Raw genomic sequence first — 20,429 nt, 5'->3', positions numbered from 1 at the left:
TGAACAAGGATAGAGTCACTGGCTTGTAAAACATCAGTCTTGAATGATCTCAGGAAGCCCTCATTTGGTTTTTGCAGAATTTGGGATTTTTCAAAGGACATATCCCTCCCCCCTCTCTATCCCCCCTCCCCCCCACTGCCCCCCTCTCTCTGCCCCAGATTGGTTGGCAAAGAGGAGCAAAACCGGAGCCCCTTCATCTTCTGCAGTGTGTCGTTGCCATTAAGTTAAGGAGAGCTGCACTAGTTGCACCTGTAGTTCCAGTGTTACTGGGGGAGCATCCATAAATTCCTGGGAACCCCACAGCCTTCCCTTCATGACCCCCTAAAAATCCAGGCCTCTTGTCTCTGAAGACGGAGGCTCAGTTTACGCCACAGCAAAGCCTCAGCAAGACCTCTGCCTCCTGTGAAGTCCAGATGTTTGATTCCTGGCCAGATGTGTGTGTGTGTTGCTGCCCGCTGGAAGAGCCAGGAGAGATTCATTGCCTACTTGGATGGTTCACTCATGCACCATCCCGTCGCAGAAAAGGATATTTGCTGGTGAAATGATTCCCTCATTATCATGCGCCCATCCAGATGCTGCCTCCGCTAGAAAAATTGAACTGGCACGCCTGTGGTGGAAGCACTAATGACTGCCACCGATAATCATTTATATTAATTTCCACTCTATTTATTTTTAATCCACAAAGTTTATCAAGATCTATATTGGTAAGGAAGCCACACTGGTGCCTGTTTAGCAGGTGAAGAGGCAGAAGGGGAGCCATTTGCAAGGCCACCAGAAAAGAGGGAGGGAGGAAGCTGGCACTCCATTTTGGAAGGAAGCCAAGATGGGTTTCTCAGCCTACTTCCCCCCCAACCCCCAGGGGTCTCAGATGGATCTCAGATGCTCCTGACTGGCGGAGCTTTTCTGTTCTGCCATGGCTCTCACTCTTCAACAATAAAAAATACCCAAACTTATATCTGGAAAGTATTTTGTACTACTGCACTATAAAAATATATTTTTCAACAATGTGTTATTTGGAAGCTAAGGAGAGGGAGAGAAAGAGGGGGGGGGGAGATGAGAGGGAGACAGAGAGAGGGAGAGGGGATAGGGAGGGAGGGAGGAGAGGGAGGGACAAAGAGAAAAGGGGAGAGGAAGAGAGAGGCGAGGGAGACACAGAGAGAGGGGGGACAGAGAGGGGAGAGGGAGGGAGACATTTATAGAACAATGAATTTGCTTTATTAATGTTGTGCAGCATCACTAGTTGCTGAGATGCTGGTCCTACACCTGGGCTGCCCAACGTGGTCTCAGTCTGGACTGGAGGGAAGAGAAAGTCCACCTGTGCTCAGCCATTGAGGCCTGGAGGGGAGGAGGCTAGGATCCTCCATCTCTGGGCAGAGCCAAGAAGGCAGCATAGGGGAGACTTTAACCAGCGTTCAAGTGACCTACGGGCCCGGCCTTCATCCGGGAAGCTTCATCCTTTTCTCTTCCTGAGTCCAAGAGAGAGATTCAACGCTGAGCTCAGGGCCCAATTCTGGCAGCAGGATTGGGGGCAGCAGCTCAGCCTCTGGGCCTGGGGAAGACGTCATCCGCTGACTGGGGGCCACAGCCCCCTTTGGAGGCCTTTGGCTTACCCTCCCCCCTCCTTAGTAAGGTAGGGGGGAAAGCAAAGCAAAGAAGCTGTTGCTGGAAGGCAGCCTTTCTGCTGCCAGACTTCAGAGGCTGTGATTTATGGGCCAAAGAGTCCAGCCCTGCTTGAGAAATAGAGCCGAGGTAACGCAGTGGTTAAATGCAGCACTGCAGGCTACTTCAGCTGACTGCAGTTCTGCAGTTTGGCTGTTCAAATCTCACCAGCTCAGGGTTGACTCAGCTTTCCATCCTTCCGAGGTGGGTAAAATGAGGACCCGGATTGTTGTTGTGGGCAATATGCTGACTCTGTAAACTGCTTAGAGAGGGCTGAAAGCGGTATATAAGTCTAACTGCTATTGGTATACTTCCAGGGCTGCTATGGCTGTCGTGAACCTGGGAAGAGCATCAGGGGCCCTTTAAACAACTACCCTGGTTTCCCTTTAGTGGGCATCTGGTAGAGGCTTCTGGGGACCCACCTGTGGCCCCTGGTTCCCAGGCTCCACAGGATGAAGAAACCAAGTTATGTGTGATGCACTTCAAAACCAGGGGCTCATTTCATTGCAATCTTGGGGCAGCCATCTTGGCTTTCTGGCCACATCCATCCTATCCTTGGGTTCCAGAGTGGGGCTCTGACCCGGCAGTATTCCGGACTAGTGTCTGCATTCACACAATAACCTGGACTCTGGGCCCTGAGTTCCGGTCCTCTCCACGCAGCATCAAATGCACACCCAGCCAGAATGCAGCTTAGGGGGCTTCCTGTGCCAGACAGACAGACAGGCCAGCCCAAAGGGACCGATGGGAAGCCCCCCCCGAATGGAAAGCACGCCGTTGCTGCAGGAGCCACCGGAGCCCCGACTTCTCCCCCCCCCTTCTGCCGATGTCTCCGGGGTCTCCCTCCAAGTCGTGTCCTTTCAGCCTTTCATCTCCCTCGGCCTTTCCTTCCCCTCGGGATGCTGAAGGGGAGCGGAGGCGCGTTGAGTGACCCGGGGGGTCCCGGGGGGGGGTGCGCGAGGGCGGTGGCAGAGGCGGGCAGGGAGGCGGCGCGGCGCGGCGGGGGGCGGGGGCGGGGCGGGCGGGCGCCAGAGGCTCGGCGCTGCCTCTGCCCAGTGGCGGCCAGAGGTGTCGCCGCCGCAGCTTCAGCACCAGCGGGCGGAGCGGCGGCCGCGCCAGGCAGCTCGGCGGCATCCGTGCAGCGGCGGCGGCAGGAGCAGCAGCATGGCCGAACCGGAGGCGGCGGCGGCGGCGGCGGCCACGGAGCTCCCGCCTGCCCCCGGCCCGGAGGGCGAGGAGAGCCACGTCCGCTTCGCCCGCAAAGGCGCCCTCCGGCAGAAAAACGTGCACGAGGTCAAGGACCACAAGTTCACCGCCCGCTTCTTCAAGCAGCCCACCTTCTGCAGCCACTGCACAGACTTCATCTGGTGAGCAGCCCGCCCGGGGGGGGGGGGGGAGGAAGCTTCGCTCGCCCTCCGGTCGGGCTGCTTCGGCGCCGGCGTCGCCCTTTGGTTCGTCCCCCCCCCCCGCCCGCCTGGCCCTCCTGCTCGGCTTCCTGCGCGGGGCGCCCTTGCCCTCCCCCCCCCACGCCTCCCCTCCGGCCTCGTGGCCAAGCGGCCAACTTTCGCTGGCCGCTTCTCAAGGCCGGCTGATGGGTCGCCCCTCTCTCGCCCCCTCCCCGAGATCTGACCCGCCTCTCCAGTTAGCAGCCTTAGCGTTGCCGGGCTTTCCCCAGTCTGGAACCCTCCGAACAGGATGAGCTACATGTTCCATGGTCCGCGGCCAGCTGGCGCCCGAGGGCCGGGCTGAAAGGAGGCTGATAGGGATGGAGAGCTGCTCCAGAGAGGCCCCGTCCCAGCCTCCCCCACTTCTCCGCCCCTGCAACTTGGGGTATTGGGGGGTGGGGGTGTCCTGGGAGTCGCAATGCAAGGCGAATAAGTCAGGAGGGCTGCATTCCCATAAGCTACAGGGAGGGGCAAAGGGAGGTGTTGTGGCCAAGCATGATGGGCATTTTCACCCAATGGTTGAATTCCCACCACCGGAGAGCCAGCTCTATTTGAAACTTCCCTGCAACCACTTGGGCCAAGCTGGGTGCTTCAGGAGGGGGAAATTGGCCTCTGTGCTGGCCCTGAACATCAAACCCCCCCCCCCAACAGAACAGGGATCTTAACATGAGGGAGAAAACTCATGGCAGGGGGGAGGAGGGGGAAGGAAGAGAGATTTTTGGGTCACCAGAGGCAAGAGATAACATGCAAGAATATCTCTTCTTTAAGCCTGGGCCAAATCTTCTCAGCTTACCATCCTCTATGATTTTGGGGCAAAAAATAGAAGGTGAACATGGCTCCTTTAGCTGGGGTCTCTCCAGCATGTGCTGAATACCCACACTTGTTACAGGAACCCTTGACCAGTGCAGGAGAAAGTGATTCCCACAGCCAAGGGTTGATTGAAAAGGTAGTCTATGCTGGACCATGCTGAAGTCGGCTAAGTTCCCCCTTCTTTACAAGGGTCATGGGAGGGGTCTACAATGGTGACTTCTCAGCCCCCTGGCAGTTCTCTCCCTCCCAGCCTGTCCCTTCTCAGCTCAGGAGGAACCAAAGGGGGTCTTCCCGCTCCGCTTCTCTGCGGTGGCATCCCTGCTAGGGTCCATTTCCGGCCTTCCCAGGTATTGCTTCCCAGGTGTCTCAGCCAGCTGGGTCAGCAGCCCAGCCGGATGGAACTTAGACAGTTGGAGTCCAGCAGGGCTGTGGGGCGCCAGGTTGGGGAAGGCTGTGCTTGGACCTTTTGCAGAGGGAGTCGGGGCCACCTTTGTGACCTCTTCCTCCTCGTCCAATGAAATGTGGCTTTTGGCTTTCTTTCTTTTCAACCTGTGCTGGGCCTTGTGAAAGGCTCCCCTGGAGACGCAGAAGCCACATTGAAGAGGAGCCTGTTGGCCCCTGAACGAATTCTAACCGGCTCTTCTGTCTTTTTCCTTTGCAGGGGATTTGGAAAGCAAGGCTTCCAGTGTCAGGGTGAGTTACAGGCTCAAGATGTATATTTTTGTCTTGTGTGCGAGACCCGCGGAGGGCTCAGAACCTGTCAGCATGCAGGGCTCCGTCCTCTGGATGTGGCCGTAAAGGCTGCCTCGCTTTGGGAGCACAGGGTGGCTTTCAGGAGCGAGGCCTGCATCCTGCCGCATGCCGATGTCTGGTTGCGGCTGACTTAGTGTGTCTGCCACTGGGGCTTCTCTGGGCCAACTGGGCTGCTTGTCCAATGGGATTCTGTGGCCAGGAGGGGAGGTTCTCTGGGTGGGGGAGACTCCAAGTGAGTCCCCCTCTCTGCAGCCCACGTCTCCTAGGAGCAGCTCTCGCCTTCGTGGCAGTTGGAGGGCTCAGCATCTCTTTATCTGGCCTCTGGCAGGCCGAGCGCGGAGGGCCTCCCTCTTCTGGCCAAGCTGCTCCTTCTCCCCTTCAGGAAGGGAGCACTTTCACCCCATGACTGCTGGAGAGCTGGGAGGAAGCTCGGAAAAAGCAGCCCCTTCCTCTCCCTCCCTCCCTCCCTCCCTCCCTCCCCAGCTGCCTGGCCTCTGAGCAGCAGTGGACGGCCCCCCTGTCAGCATCCAGGATGTGGGGGTGGCTGGTGAGGCTGAAGGGGAAGCGGAAGAAGCCGCCTTAACGTGAGGCTCATTTGAGGTGCTCCCCCCCTCCCCACTGCTTCCTCTGTCTTTCTGTCAGTCATCTGGGGGCAGAGGAGGAGGAGGCAGCTGCCCCAAGGAGTTGCTTCTCATCCTGGCTTGCTTCTTCCAGGAGAAATGGATGGTTTGGTCCAGTTTGAGAGAGAGGGGGAGATCCAGGCAGAGCGGAGAGAGAGGGGGGATCCTTTGCACTTGTAGGCAAGGCTTTGGGGCTGGTGAATTGGTTCTGTCACACACACACACACACACACACACACCGTTTCCCCGTGAATGCTCAGCACTTTTTCTATGCAGAAAAGGAGGCAAACTGAGGGGCCCATCTGGGATCCTGCCATAATTTAAATCATGTTCGTGTTTGAAATATGAAATTACGAAACTCCTCTTGTTTTAATAACATGCCGGACTGATTTGCAACCTTGTTTACTTCTTTTGAGGTTGGGGTTCTTTTCTTTTCTTTTTTGGCCGCAGCTCTGATTTGTTTGTGTGTAATGTGAATATTTTATTCTGTTAGCCAGTTCTGAAAGCTGTTTGGCTGGGAGGTAAAATATGATGTGATGGGGGAAATGGTGGGGTTTCCTGCAGTTTGTTTTGTGCAAAGAAGGTGAAAGGGGTGGAATTTCACACAAGGGGAATTCTTGGTGCCAGGAATGTCCTGGTGGATTCCGACACCGTCTTCTTGGGCATGTAAACCTTCTTCCCTCTACAGTATTTACCCAGGGGAACCCCCACCCCCAATGATGGATTGAATGCAACAGGTCAAAGAAAGGCCAACTGGGTTAGGATGATAGCATCTGAGTTTGTGCTGTAGTCATTTTGCTGAGTTCCTTTGAAGGAAACATAGAAACGTAAAGCCCTAGGGCTGGAGGGACCTTGGAGGACCTAGTCCAACAAACTGCTCAAGCAGAAGACCCTATGCCAGGGGTTCTCAATCTTGAGAAGTTTAAGAGATGTGGATTTCAATGGCCAGAATTTCCCAGCCAGTCAATTCTGGCCAGTCACATCTTCAAGTGGCCATGGTTGAGAAGCTCTGCCCTACACCATTCCTCACAAATGGCTCTCCAGTCTCTTCTTGAAATCTCCAATGATGAAGCACCCACAACTCTGGGAGGCAAACTCATTCACTGAGATCGTCATAAAGGCGGGATTTAGCTTAACAGGAGATGTTCATTTCTTGCTAGGATTCCTCCTTTGCCAGGATCAGTTTACTTGCAGGATGAAGGAAGCCAGGAGGCTGTTGCAATTGGATAGTAAACATCGGGTTGTTTTCCCGTCAGGAGCTCTTCCTTGGGTGCTTTTCCGCTGAGGAGTCCAGATTGTATTACTTGAGCTCTCTTAATACAGCCAAAGTCTTCACGAGATGTGTGTACAAAACTGAGTTTATTTAAGATGCTTCACAGCTGGATTTCATGGGATCCTGAAGGACCTGAAAAGGTCATTGTGTTGGAGTAGCTGAATTCCGAGGATGCTTGAAAAGAAAAGGGACATCTTGAGAATGAAACGGATCTGATAGGGATTCTCACATTAGAGACAGGCCCCCTTGGTTCGCACGGCCTTCTTCCTGCCCTTTTTAAGGCTTCCTTGTTCTGGATGGCTTTGATTATCCACCAGCGAGAGTGGAAGACTTGGCTTCGGAGGAGAGAGAAAGAATGGGCATCATTTTCTACTGTCTTTGGGCAGATAGATCTAACCGTGGGGGGGGGAATAGGCACTGCTCCCCACTGTGTATAGGATCCCATCAGAGGGGGAGCAGGATTAGAAGGCCAGGAGGATGCTAAGAGGTCCCGCATCTGCTTCGCACTCGTGTTTCCCTCCTGCCTGTCCTCCTTTCCCCAGCTAAGCCACCTTCTCCCAAGTCCTGCCTTGAGGCCAGTTGAGCAGCTGTTTCAGAAGGCAGATGCAAGGGGGGGAGCAGCCAGCACATGCAGCAACCTATGCAGTGGATATTTTGTATGCTGCCCCCACCCCCCAATAGTCATTCGTCTCAGAGCACAAGTCAGGACCATCATCCCAAATGCTGCATTTTCTGCCTGGGTTGAAATAAGGTTCTGTTCACTTCTAACTCGTAGCTCTGTGTGTTTGTGTGTGCGTGTGTTTGTGCAATGCACATGCTCATGTGGGATCTTGCCTTTGCCTCTAGCCATTGATGGTCTCCAGCAGGCCAGGGGGAGTCCCTTGTTTGAGAAGCTCCTCCCCAGCACATGGAGGCCTCGACTGCATTGGCCGAGCAGAAGAGCGTTCAGAGCATCTCCCATTCAAACTGTCTTGGTCCACCCTGAGCCATCTCAGAGAAGTGGGAGGAGAGAGACATGGCCTATCTTGAGAGGAGGCAGTTTCTGATGAACAGCAGTTGGTGAACTGATCAAAAGGGCCTTCGCTTCAGAAAGAGCAGAGCTGCAGGCTTGGTGGTATTGATTAGGAGAAAATTAATTACAAGTGAAGCTCTCAGATACACCTTTGGGATTTGCATGCAGAAGATGTAATTCTTGCAGTTTTCTCTCGAGATTCAATGGCCCCTGGAATTAGAAATGTTAATATTGGAGATCTGGTTCCCAGCAAAAGTCCGTAAAATAAAACCACCTGTCCAGTTTCTGCATCTCCGAGTCTTCCAGTTGCCACCTGAGAACATGGAGGTTTGGTCAGATCATGCAGTTCCAGGCCCATGGCAGATCTGGAGGCTCCCCAACTTAGAAGTCTGGCTTCCCCCAGTTCTGCAGGTGTAGCCTTGGCTCCTTGGCAGAAGCTTCGAAGAGATGGGAATCGGTCCTGGGCCAGGCCTCTTTGGCGTGTCTCAGCAACAGCAGTCATGAGTGGGGGTGGGGGGAGAGGAGGGTTTTTTAGGATTCATACCACATGTTCTTTGAGGAGAAAATCCCATTTTTCTCTCATTCTGTTTATCTGGCAGAGGTTGAATGTCCTCAGGGGACAGCAGGGCTCAGAAGCCATGTTGACCTTCTCCTCCTGGCATGGCTCCTGGCACACACTTTCTGCCGTTTGTTCTCAAAGCTCGCAGGGCAGGGAGTTCCCAAATCCTGAACTTGTGGGTGTGTGGGCTTGTGTGTTTCAATTCTAGCACAATCCCAGATGGGAAATCGGGCCTTTTGTGTTTCCCGTTGTCTTTCTTTCCTAGTGTTCTTTTGGTGCGGCATTCCTGGTCGGCCATAAAGCAGAATTGATAGGCGTTCAATTAGACATTGATCTGGAACTTAAAGCATGCTGCTGCCGACTTTCTTTTGCTGAGGCTTTTCTTCCTTCTCAGGAGCAGAGAAAAGCCTACAGATGGCTAGAACAGTGAAATCCCTGACAGGGCAGCAAACTCTTCAGACGTACAGGCACTTCAGAAGGTTTCTTTGCTGGATGTGAAAATGGCCTTCCTCGGTTCCCTCTTTTTTAGCTGCTCTGCGGTGCTCGGTTCTCTAAACTCCCACTTTCCCCTCCTCCTGCAAGACCCCTTGCCCATTGCTTGCCCATTAAACCAGCAGAGGCAGAAAGATGGGACCGTGGTGGTGGTGGTGGCTCTTTCCTTGCCTCTTCAGAATTTTGTATGCTATTCCGTGACATCAAATGATCGTTGCCTCTTGATCCATTCTCTGCCTCTGAACTTTTTCTTCCTTTAAGATCCCTTTCCTCTGTTTGGATGGAAGTGAGCAAATCATACATGTCTTTCCAACTGTTAATTCTTTGGTTGCCTTTTAGGGGAAGTCAAGGTGCTCCAATCCACATTTTAGAGCTGTTAAGGCTGACGGTGGGTGTGTACCAATATATGCTTGATTTGAGGGTTAATTGGTGCATTTGATGGCAGCATTAAAGGCTCCCCTACATCAGGGTTTAGCAACGGGGTTCCTCTTCAGTGACTTTCTGGAGAAACATTGGCTCTATTCACATAGGCTGAACCTGAGTACTGTCATTTCCATTTTGAAGGTTCATACCATACATTGAACTATGAACTAACCAAATAAGATGGAATAACACAACATGCTAAGCCATAACAAGACTAACCGAACGTAACAATAGCCATTAGCTAAGTTTGGTATGTTGTGTGAAGGCATCTGCTAGGTCTTCACCTGATCTAGCTCAAGATGTTTGGTGAATCTAGCCAGGATTGGGGGTTAACAAAGGAGATGCAGACCTTTTAGGCACCAAATTGTTATTCCTGCCTGCTGATTGTAGAGGGGCTAGCCCGTTGCACAGGAAGGACTTGTGTGTTCTTGGAAGAGAAGGCGTTTATTCACAGACTTTCCATATTCCAGCCAAACATATTGGTTGGTTTTATACATAACACCCAACTGCAGTTTGTTGATGCCACCATTCACATTTAATAAGAAACCATTAATCATAGTTTAGAAGCTCTTCTCCCCCCACTCCCACTCATGACTGCTGTTGCTGAGACAGGCCAAAGAGGCCCTTCATACAACATACTATCCCAGAAGACAATACTCCTCCATTTGGTTTGCTATGATTCATAAAACTGGTCCTTGTGAAGATGAAGGCATCCTGGGCTTGTCTCAATATCAGAAAGTTGCAGGTGCAAAGGTTCTGGCTGAGAAGAGAGCTCTTGTGCTGCAGGAACATCTCTGGAATTGTTTTTAGCAGTTCTGAAACAAGCAGTGTTGGTCAGTTATTCTGTGTTGTCACTTTGTCAATTGGTCCATGTTGCTAGGTCAGAAGCAGCTTTGGGCATTCCAAGAAAGAACTGCAATTGAACTGTGCTTTCATCCTTCTTTACTGCAGATCCATTCAGATCTCCCCCTCAAAGACCAAGAGATCTAGGCATTCTCAGTCATTTTCCTTAAACCTCAGTGGCACAGTGGTTAGAGTGCAGTACTGCAGGCTACTTCTGCTGACTGCAGGCTGCCTGTTATTTGGCACTTCAAATCCCACCAGGCTCAAGGTTGATTCAGTCTTCTGTCCTTCCAGGTGGGTAAAATGTGGACCCAGATTGTTGGGGGCAAGAGGCTGACTCTGTAAATCACTTAGAGAGAGCTGTAAAAGCACTCCGAAGAGATATATAAGTCTAAGTGCTGTTGCTGTTGGTAATGGAGGAAGATGATCAGTTTTTGTTCAAGAGATGAGGAGGAAGTGAATGGGACTGTGTGCAGCCATTAGGCTATTTTTTCTTTCTTGGAACCGCAAGGGGAACTAAGACTCTCTGGTAGAGAACACACGGCCCCACTTCTGGGAGATCACACAAGACTTAAACTGACTTTATTGTCCCTTGGAATGAAATGTAGTTGCATACAGTTCTCAAAGGGTCTCCACCTCTAATATACACTACATAAACAGGACAGGATAAATAATATAAACGAATCTTGTGAGTTCACCAGAGGGATGGCAGAGAGAACAAAGCTATTACAGAATCAGGTAGTCCTGCTAGAAATCCTTGGAAACCTCGTCCTAGAGGGGAGCAAGAGAAACAGACCCTGGAGTGGGTGTGTGGGGTCTCTAACAATGCTTTGAGCTCTAAGCACATAGTATATAGACCAACCTGGTATAACCCTTTATAGTATGAAGCACAGTGATGTCATAACCATAGTCTAAAGTTACAGGCAAAGAAAGTAATGATCTAAGCTATTGCTCCCATCCAGAGAGTTTCTGTTCTTGTGGGGATAGCTGACCTACTGAGGAGCCATTCAACCTTGGATCACCACGAAGAAGTGACTTTCGCTCCAGTGTTGGGGTCAGCCAAGGCCACAGATTATCCAGCTGTCTGGAAAGACAGCCTGTGGGTTCTTGAACTGGATCTGGAGAGTGAAATGTTGTGGAGTAGGAAAGTAGGAAACTGCTCAAAGTCCGTCTTGCCACCTTTGCAAGAACCACACTTATCCTGATCATTGCAACTCATGAGAACCCCTAAGAGGAGGAGACACACAATCTGCAGATCTTCCACTGCAGCTCTTTCTTCCTCTGGGCTGTTAGTTGAATTTTCCTACAGAGCACCAGGCGTAGAGTAAAAGGAGATCCCTGGGATAGAGGTTGAGCAATCACTTAGACCTCAGGATGTGCCGTTGCTTTTCTAACCCTTAATTCATTGTCCCGAAAAGCACCAGATCTTGATGGCAGGCTAAAAGAAAGCCTCAATGAACCTAGTCCACTAGTTAGTTCTCCGGGAATGCTCATTTTGTTGGTCTTGGCAGTTTGACAGCCCCGTTTTTGCTAATACGTAAAGTCTTCAGTTTTTGACACAGTTGGTTTCCAGGAGAAGGGGGGGGGGAAATCCACCCAAACATTTCTCCTTGGCAAGATCCTCTCCCGCCCACCATGAATGAGGCAGGATTTTTCATGTAGCATAGCTTTAGGCAGCAGGAAGAGGACGTCTGCTCTGCTGTGTCTGGGCACTGAAGGGGCATCGCAGTTAGGTCCAGGGTGTTCAGCCCTGGGGCCAGGCTTCCTACACCCCTAAAACTCAGGATTGAAGCAATTGCAGTGCTCACTTAACATGTTCTGTCCAAAGGGTTAAGGGGTTGTCTTACTTCACCCAACTTGCTAAGACTTTGGCTATGATCCCCCAGCCAGATACTCTCTGGCTGCACTTAATTGTGGGGACCCAGACACTAAATTCAGGCTTTGGTTGTATCTGGGGTTGGTGCCATCATCATCGTGCATATGCTACTAGACTCCCAACAATTCTGGGCAATTTAGAAATGATTAAGAGCATTTAAAAAACAAGATTAAACAATAAAATGGCAGAAATGACTGACCAGACCAGAGCAAAGAAAAAAAGGCGCTTCCAAAGGCTGAGGCGAAGAGCCAGTTCTTCAAGGCCCTCCAAAGCTCCAGTAGGGTGGGGTCCATTTGGATCTCAAGGGAGGGAAAACTCATTTTGGAGGGGAGACATGGCCAAGAATTCACTAAAACACCTGAGCCAGTAATTAGCCTTGTACCTGTTCAGCTCAATTGCTCTTAGAAACTAACCCACTTTGAAGCCCTAATTAATTGACACAAAAAGCCACCAGTGCCCTTATTCCATCTCTCAGTGTGCGTGAGAGCCCCAACTCTCCATGGGCCCAAACCTCTGAGTTATTTGGCTGTATTCGTTCTTTTGCAGTTGCGAAGCGTTTCTCCTTTGCTTGCCATGTTGGTTCCCTCAAGAAGCTCTTAACGGAATAACAGAGTTGGAAGGACCTTGGAGGTCTTCTAGCCCTGCTCAAGAAGGAGACCCTATCCAGGGGTGTCAAACTGGCAGCCCTTGAGCTGGATGCTCCACACACAGGCCTTGCCCACCCCAGCTCCACAAAGGCAAAAAAGAATAAATCACAAGATGTGATTGAGTTTGGCACCTGTTCCCTATACCATTTCAGATTAATAGTTGTCCAATTGTTTCTTAAAAACTTCCAGTGATGGAGACCCACAGCTTCTGAAGGCAAGCCATTCCACTGGTTAACGGTTCTCACGGTCAGGAAGTTTCCCCTTAGTTCTAGGTTGTTTCTCTCCTTGATTAATTTCCATCCATTGATTCTTTTCTTGCTTTCTGGTGCTTTGAAAAATAGGTTGACCTCATCTTTATGGTAGCCCCTCAAATATTGGAAGACTGCTATCACGTCACCCCTGGTCCTTCTTTTCTCTAGACTGGCCATACCCAATTCCTGCAACCGTTCTTCATATGTTTTAGTCTCCAGGCCCTTAATCGTCTTAGTTGCTCTTCTCTGCACTCTTGATTTTCTCCAGTGGGGTTTCCCCTTCCCCCTCTTGATTTTAGGGTGATTGCAGTTACGGATTGCTGAACATCTTTCAAGTGTGGAGCAAAAATAATGTGGGAGCTGTCCAATCTTCAAGTCCTCCTTGCCAAGCCATGCTTCCCTTGTGGTGCTGCCCCCAGGGTAGCATTTGCCTCTTGAGCAATCACACCCCCTTGTTGGCTCATGTTTAACTGGATCCCTTTCACCTGGACTACTGCCAAACCACCTTGCTCTCATCCTAGACTTGGGCCTTATATTTTTCCTACCCAGATGAGGAACTGCAGATTTCTCCCTGCTCAATTTCTTCCTCTCCTGCATTTCAGCCATTGCTCAAGTCTTCCTGGATTTTCTCCCACTTTTCTTCTAAGTATGAGCTGCTCCCCCCTCCTGTCTCAGAGTTCTCAGAGTCCCACTCTGGAGAGTGGTCTGGCAGGCAGTTCTTCCCTCAGTGGCTGAGGATGTAATCCATCTGCCTTCGGGAGACCTGCATTTGTTTAAGTGCCCTCTGAGCTTCTCCTTCTCTTTCCTCCACTGCTCTTCTCTCCTTTCCTCCGTGGCCTGAGAAAGACCAGCCAGAGTCCTGTGGTGGTTTCTGAGATGGAAAGCAGGATTTACAAAGCTCCTCCTTCTCATTGTCAGCTATTGCTGATTCATCAGGGACATCCCTCTGTGTGTGTGTGTGTGTGTGTGTGTGTGTGTGAGAGAGAGAGAGAGAGAGAGAGAGAGAGAGAGAGAGAGAGAAAGGGGTTTGGTCAGAACTGCTTGACCAAAGCCATGTCCCTTTTTAAAGCATCTTGCAATGCAGACAACAAAGATGTGGGGCTTTGAATGCATGGATGTAATGTCCTTTTTTTTTTTTTTTGGTTTGAAATATTTTTATTTTATTTTCATAACATACACTCACATGTATACTATACATAGCCCATATCATATAGTATTAAATAATAATTACATCAGTTCCTCTTGTCAACAATGCCCCCAAAATAGAAACCCATTGTAGCTCTTCTGCTCTCCATACACCTCTTTCTTCTACCACCCTCCAACTTTCTATCTTCCTTCCATCATCCCCCTCTACTCTACTTCCCCTCCCCCTCTACCACTCCTCTCTCCACAATCCACTCCCCCCCCCCATCCTTCTCATCTCCCCCCCTCTCCCATGCCTCTCTGCCCATCTTTCTTCTTTCCCACTCCTCCTCTCCTTGGTGTATTTCCGCTACATGTCAATATGCTTAGCCTATCCTATTTTTAAAGAAAAAGTAATAATAGTGATAGTAGTAAGAATATAAAATAAAGAAAGAGAAAAAAAAGAAACAGTATACATGTGGTGTCAAATTACATTGAAATCTAACACATCTCATCTAACCTGATATATATCCCTCCCCCCCCCACCCTCCCCCCCCCCCGACCCCCCACAACCTACCCTCCCCCCCGGCTTCTCAGAACCCGTACACGGTATAGATTTTTTAACAAACACAGTCTAAGATATATTGGGGGAAAAAAAGGAATGAGAAATTAATAACATTGAACTTAGCTCCTCCTTGCTAAACTAACTTTAAACAATTTAAATCATTCCTGATCTTAAGCATAGGCTATCTGGAATTTCTTAGTCCCGTATTTATTTTGTATATAATCAATCCATTTTTTCCAGTCTCGTTTATATCTCTCATTTGAGTGGTCTTTAAGATATGCCAATATTTTAGCCATCTCGGCTAAATTTGTGACTTTCAATGTCCATTCTTGGATTGTAGGCAAGTCTTCCTTCTTCCATCAATAATGTCCATTTTGATTACTTACTAGCCAAAGCTGCTGTGAAGCCCCATTTTCTCCCCATAGGGCTCCTACAGCTTTTTGGGGCTTTTAAAAAAAATACCCTACTCAAGAACACCTTGTTATTGTTTTGGATGTGTCTCCCAAACCTCACTCCTTCTTCTTTCCTGAACGTGTGTGTGTGTGTGTGTGTGTGTGTGTGTGTGTCTGCCACAACTTCTTTAGAGATTTCCTATTTTCCTTTAGCCCTCACTATCTTATTTCAAGGACTAACCCTAACTTCCCATTCAGGGTAAGGGCCCGACTTACCCTTCCTCAGAGGTCATTAGAATCCACTCTTCTGAAGCCCATAAGGCAGGTCTGACTCGGAGGGTTTCTTGGTGCTCTCTGAGCTTGCTTGTTTTCTTGCAGATGGTTTGTTACCCAAACTAGGTAACATCATCAGTGCTAATAAGGAGGGCTGTTTGCGATCAGTGTAGATTCTAGTGGATTGCCCTTTCAGTGTTGGTGGGGGGAGGTCTTAGATTCTTTGGTTGGATCTCTAAGAAGAATCTCTTAAGAAGACCATCCCCACCAATACTGAGAGGCAAGCCACTAGAACAGGGGTGTCAAACTCATGTCATCAAGTGACATATTGGAACTCCCCTCCCTTCGCTAAACTGTGTGGGGGCAGGGCCAGCACATGACACATCCGCAAGCCGCGAGTTTGACACCCCACAGTCGTCGTCGTCCTCCTCCTCCTCCTCCTCCTCCTCCTCCTCCTCCTCCCTGTAACTCCCCCTCCCTTCTAACACTGATGATGTTAGACTCTAGTTTGGATAATGAAATGTATGCAGGAAAACAAGCAACCTCTGAGAGCTCCAAAGAACACTCATGTCAACCCTGAACTAGGAATATTTTCCTTTATTAGGTCTGACTCTTCTTGATTCCTTCTCTCCTAGACATCACAAATTCAAGGAGAGCATGGCCACACCCCTCAAGTGCCACCTTCTTTCCCTTTTTTTACTGAAGGACCTGGTCCTCCCTGGGCATGAACCACAGGGCCCCTGTTACCTTTAGGGGGCCATGTCAACTCTGCTTAGACTTCAGTGAGGTCAATTAAGGCCATCCAGATGTAGACCATCAGAGATCTCCAGGCTGCAGCCTCTGAATCCACCTTTCTGGCTTAAAACCCCCTCCAATCACAGTGGCCAAATTTAGTGGCGTGATGGTTTCCTGCCCTTTTGAATTAAAGAACTTAAAATAAACTTAACACAATTGAGAAAAGAGAACATGAACGCCAAACCACCCACACGTAACCTTGGAAGAAAACCTGGTTCCCGGCTGCTCATCTGCCTCTTGTGTGAATTCCTTTCCTTTCTGCAGAGGGAGGGCTTCAGAAGTCAGTGGATTGTGATCCTCTTGCCTTATGGGTAGTCCTTGACTTACGATGACAGTTGATCCCAAAATTTCCATTGCTAATCAAGGCAGTTATTAAGTGAGCCGCATCCCATTGCGCAATCTCTTCTGCCATGGTTGTTAAGTGAATCCCTGCAGCTGTTAAATGGATCATGCACTTGTGAAGTGAATCCGGCTTCCCTCATTGACTTTACTTGTCAGAAAGTGGCTGGGAAGATCACAAATGGAGGCCATGTGATCCCAACATACTGCAACCTTCCTAAATATGTGCTTGTTGCCAAACAACTGAATTTTGACCATGTGATGTGGGAATGCTGCAATGGTTGTAAGTTTGAGAACCAGTCATAAATCACTTTTTTCAGTGCCTTTGTAATTTTGATCGGTCATTAAACAGATGATTGGAAGTTGAGGACCTTGACAACTTTAAGACTTGTGGACTTCAACTCCCAGAGCAAAGATGGCTGAGGATTTCTGGGAGTTAAAGTCCACAAGTCTTAAAGTTGCCAAGCCTGGAGACTCTGGTTCAGTGGTGGGTTATGGCCAGTACGCCCCAGTATGAGCGTACTGGTGCCTGCTGGGTGCACCAGGTACCCTTCCGGTACGGTGGTTCAGAGGGCCCATCCACCCACCCTCCGTTTTTACCTGTATTTGACCCAGCCGGGCCATTTGTGTATGCTCATGCAGCGTCCGGCACCTGTGCAACTCCGCCGAGCAGTTGGAGTGTCACAGGGCAGTGGTGCGCATACATGCGCAAGTGTGCATGCATGTGGTGGACGCCCGGCCCTGTTTAGCATACCAGTTGCAACGGGATCCAGAACCCATCACTGCCCTGGTTGAGATGTATATACTGACCATCAGTAATAAAGCTTTTTTTTCCAAAAGAGATTGAACAGGATAGAATCTACATTTAGGTTTAGCACAACTGGTTTCTAATCTGCCAGCAGAAACCTTAAGTGAGTTAAGTGAGATTCCTTGAAAGAACTGAAAGAAAGTGGGGGTGGGATCAGATTCCGCTCCCCCCCCCCTGCCGGGTATCAAAAACATTGATTTAATCCACACATCACAAGATGTAACATGGTTTTATGGTTTTGGTTTAGCATGAAGTATAAGCCTATCCAATGATTTATAGAACAAAGTATTTAAAAGGCCTGATTTAGTATCACACATGAAAATGCTTGCCACAGTAGCCAATGGCTCATGAAATTTTAGCTTATTAAATCGAATTGTGCACAATAGCAATAGCCCTTAGACTTATATACCACTTTACAGGGCTTTACAGCCCTCTCTAAGCAATTTACAGAGTCAACATGTTGCCTTCAACATTCTGGGTCCTTATTTTACCCACCTCGGAAGGCCGGAAGGCCGAGTCAACCTTGAGCCTGGTGAGATTTGAACTCCCAAATTGCAGGCAGCCGGCAGGCAGCAGAAGTCACCTGCAGTACTGCACTCTAAGCACTGTGCCACAAGCTGCATTTCATTTACATACGCTGTGTTCATTTCCATATTGCTTTCTCCTCAACGTAGATGGAGAAACGAGCAACATGGGCTGGATACACCCAAACACAGTTACTTTGTGTTGCATCTAACAGGCCAGGATTTGTAAGCCAGTCAGAAATTCTGACTTTGGACTGGAAACGACAGAAACAGAGATGGAGCAAAAATGGACCTCAGCAGATGCTGGCTGTCAAACCCTGCAAGGTAGACAAGCTCAGTAAATAAAAACCAATTTGATTTGTGGAAAGGTCTTTCTTGCCAGTTGGATAACGCAATAGGACCTGGAAAATAGTTATACTGATTGACTTATATCTCAGGCCATGAAGGCAGAGTTCCTTTGAGTCTTCTTCCTGTGGTCTCTTTCAATGGTCCTGTTCTACCTAGTCCATCTGGGGGTCTGTTAGATGTTCTACTATATTAGCTGAAGAAGCAATTTGGAGATATGTCTCCTCCAGAAAAGGAAAGTTTATTCTTTTGAGAGATCCGAGGTCTGGCATTGCTTTCAATGGGATGGGATGGTTCTTCTGGTTGCATCACTAGATTGCAACAAGCTAGAAGGCAAATTCTTCTGCAGCTCCTTCATTTGCTGCTGCTTCTATAAACTCTCCAATCTTGGCCTTTGTTGCAAATAGGCCAGCCCCTCCCTCCCTCCCTCCCTCCCTCGCACTGATCCCTTTGACTTTCCGCTCTTTTGAAATTCCTGTATCTTCTTCAGGAGAACAAGCAGCATGACCCCTTGAAGGAGGCAGCTGAATTATACTAACCCTGGCACGACAAAACCACGCTCGTCAAAATAGCGGTGATAAAATCGCGTTGCTAAAGCCGCGACGTCATCACCGCGCGTCATCACCGCCGCGACAACAGCACGGCGACAGAAGGGTGCTTTAAAACAGCGCCGCGGCAGAAAGCCAATTTAAATTAAGGTAAGGGTTAGGATTAGGTTTAGGGGTTTGCTTTAGGGTTAGGTTTAGGGTTAGGTTTAGGGTTAGGGTTAGGGTTAGGTTTAGGGTTAGGTTTAGGGTTAGGTTTAGGGTTAGGTTTAGGGTTAGGTTTAGGGTTAGGTTTAGGGTTAGGTTTAGGGTTAGGTTTAGGGTGCTGAATGCTTCGGAAGGCGCGGATTTGCCCTCCACCCTTATGTCAGCACGGTAAGGTCGCATTTGCTTTAGCGATTTGGACGGCGCGGATTAGGGTTCGCGCTTATGTCTCCACGGATAAGGGCTTCGCGGTATTGTGGTGGAACCTATACTAACTGCTCCATTATGGCAGAGGCTGCCGTGTGTCCACACTGAATCTCTTGGTTTTCATGGTGCTGCAGATGTCTTACTTTAAATGTTTAAAGCCTTTTTAAAAAAGCTTTAATGCTTTTAAAGCTTTCAGAGTTTTAATAATTTGCTTGGGGAACTGCCGCTTGTACACGTCTGGTTGGTATTCATACTCCGTTTCTCAGAACATTACAGAACCCTGAGCAGAATTTTGTCATGAAGATTTGATCAACGGAGACTCAAGATGGAAAGGCATTTTGTCATCTTGGGCACCAGTGTAGTAAGGAGTGGTCCAGCGTGGAACTGGGCCCTCTTTGGGCATTCCCCTTCTCTCCACTGGGTAGTTGCATGCAAGGCATCGCAACCTAGACTTAGGGTTTAGCTGTGTGCAAGATTTTACTTTGGTCCAGAAGATGATCCGAATGCAAGGGGCCTTGAATTCCACCAAGGGGGACTGCAGAATCACCCATAATATTCAAGAGAAAGGGCCTGTTGCGGGCCAAAACATTGTGCAGTGTTGAATGAATTGAAATTCCTCTCAATTCCTCCCCTTTAGGGAAATGTTGTTGACTGCTGGAGATGTATTTTGCACAGTCTTCATTCTGAATTGACTTTGACTTTCAGTTACATTAGAAAAATATGAATTGAGATCATGTTTATATTTAGACTTAGATTAGGAAATAGAAGGGGAACTCATCAAATTTGCAGATGACACTAAGCTGTCAGGAATAGCCGACACCCCAGAAGAGAAGCTCAAGATCCAAAAAGATCTTGACAGACTTGAACAATGGGCCCAACAAAATGAAATTTAATGAGGAGAAAAGCAAGGTTTTACTCCTGGGCAGGAAAAGCCAAAGGTACAAATACAGGTTAGCTGAAACCTGGCTCAAAAACAGTAACAGTGAGAGGGATCTTGGAGTCCTAGTGGATGATCCCTTAAACATGAGCCAGCCATGTGCGGCAGCTGCCAAAAAAACGTAATACAATCCTAGGCTGCATTAACAGAGGCATAGAATCAAGATCTCGTGAAGTATTAGTATCACTTTATAAAGCCTTGGAAAAACCATATTCAGAATCCTGCATCCAATTTTGATCACCACATTATATAAAAATTGTTGACACTCTGGAAAGGATGCAGAGAAGAGCAAGAAAGATGATTAAGGGCCTGGAAACTAAAACATACGAAGAACGGCTGTAGAAATTGAATGTGGCCAGTCTAGAGAAAAGAAGAACTAGGGGTGACATGATAGCAGTGTTCCAGTATTTGAGGGGTTGCCCCAAGGAAGAGGGTGGATCAACCTATTCTCCAAAGCACCTGAGGACAGGACAAGAAGTAACAGTTGAAAGCTTATCAAAGAGAAATCCAACCTAGAATTAAGGAGATATTTCCTGACACTGAGAACAATTCATCAGTGGATTAGCTTGACTTCAGAAGCTGTGTATGCTCCATCACTGGCGGTTTCTAAGAAGAGAATGGACAGCCATTTGTCTGAAATGGTATAGGGCAGCGATGGCGAACCTTTTTTGGCTCACGTGCCATAAGTGGGGGGAGTGCAGGGGGGGGGTCAT

At 49.0% G+C, this 20,429-nt stretch overlaps 1 protein-coding gene across 2 annotated transcripts in view; it reads left to right on the top strand.

Moving 5' to 3' along the window:
- The first annotated feature begins 2,738 nt into the window (after positions 1-2,738).
- The window catches only part of PRKCB (protein kinase C beta), a 268,543-nt gene continuing 250,852 nt past the window's right edge, over positions 2,739-20,429 (top strand). Inside the window, exons 1-2 of one of the 2 annotated variants that reach the window (XM_087729053.1) lie at positions 2,739-3,023; positions 4,573-4,604. In XM_087729053.1, coding sequence (XP_087585179.1) covers positions 2,821-3,023; positions 4,573-4,604 — 235 coding nt within the window. In that variant the 5' untranslated portion in view covers positions 2,739-2,820. The remainder of the gene's footprint in view (positions 3,024-4,572; positions 4,605-20,429) is intronic. The other variant, XM_087729052.1, reaches the window with a different exon arrangement.

The sequence above is a fragment of the Thamnophis sirtalis genome, unplaced genomic scaffold (assembly GCF_051295495.1).
Source record: "Thamnophis sirtalis isolate CommonGarterSnake01/CBP01778 unplaced genomic scaffold, rThaSir2_p1.2 scaffold_14, whole genome shotgun sequence".
NCBI classification, from domain to species: Eukaryota; Metazoa; Chordata; class Lepidosauria; order Squamata; family Natricidae; genus Thamnophis; species Thamnophis sirtalis.
Note: the sequence above shows the minus strand (reverse complement) of the source record. Positions and strands in the feature narration are given on the sequence as shown.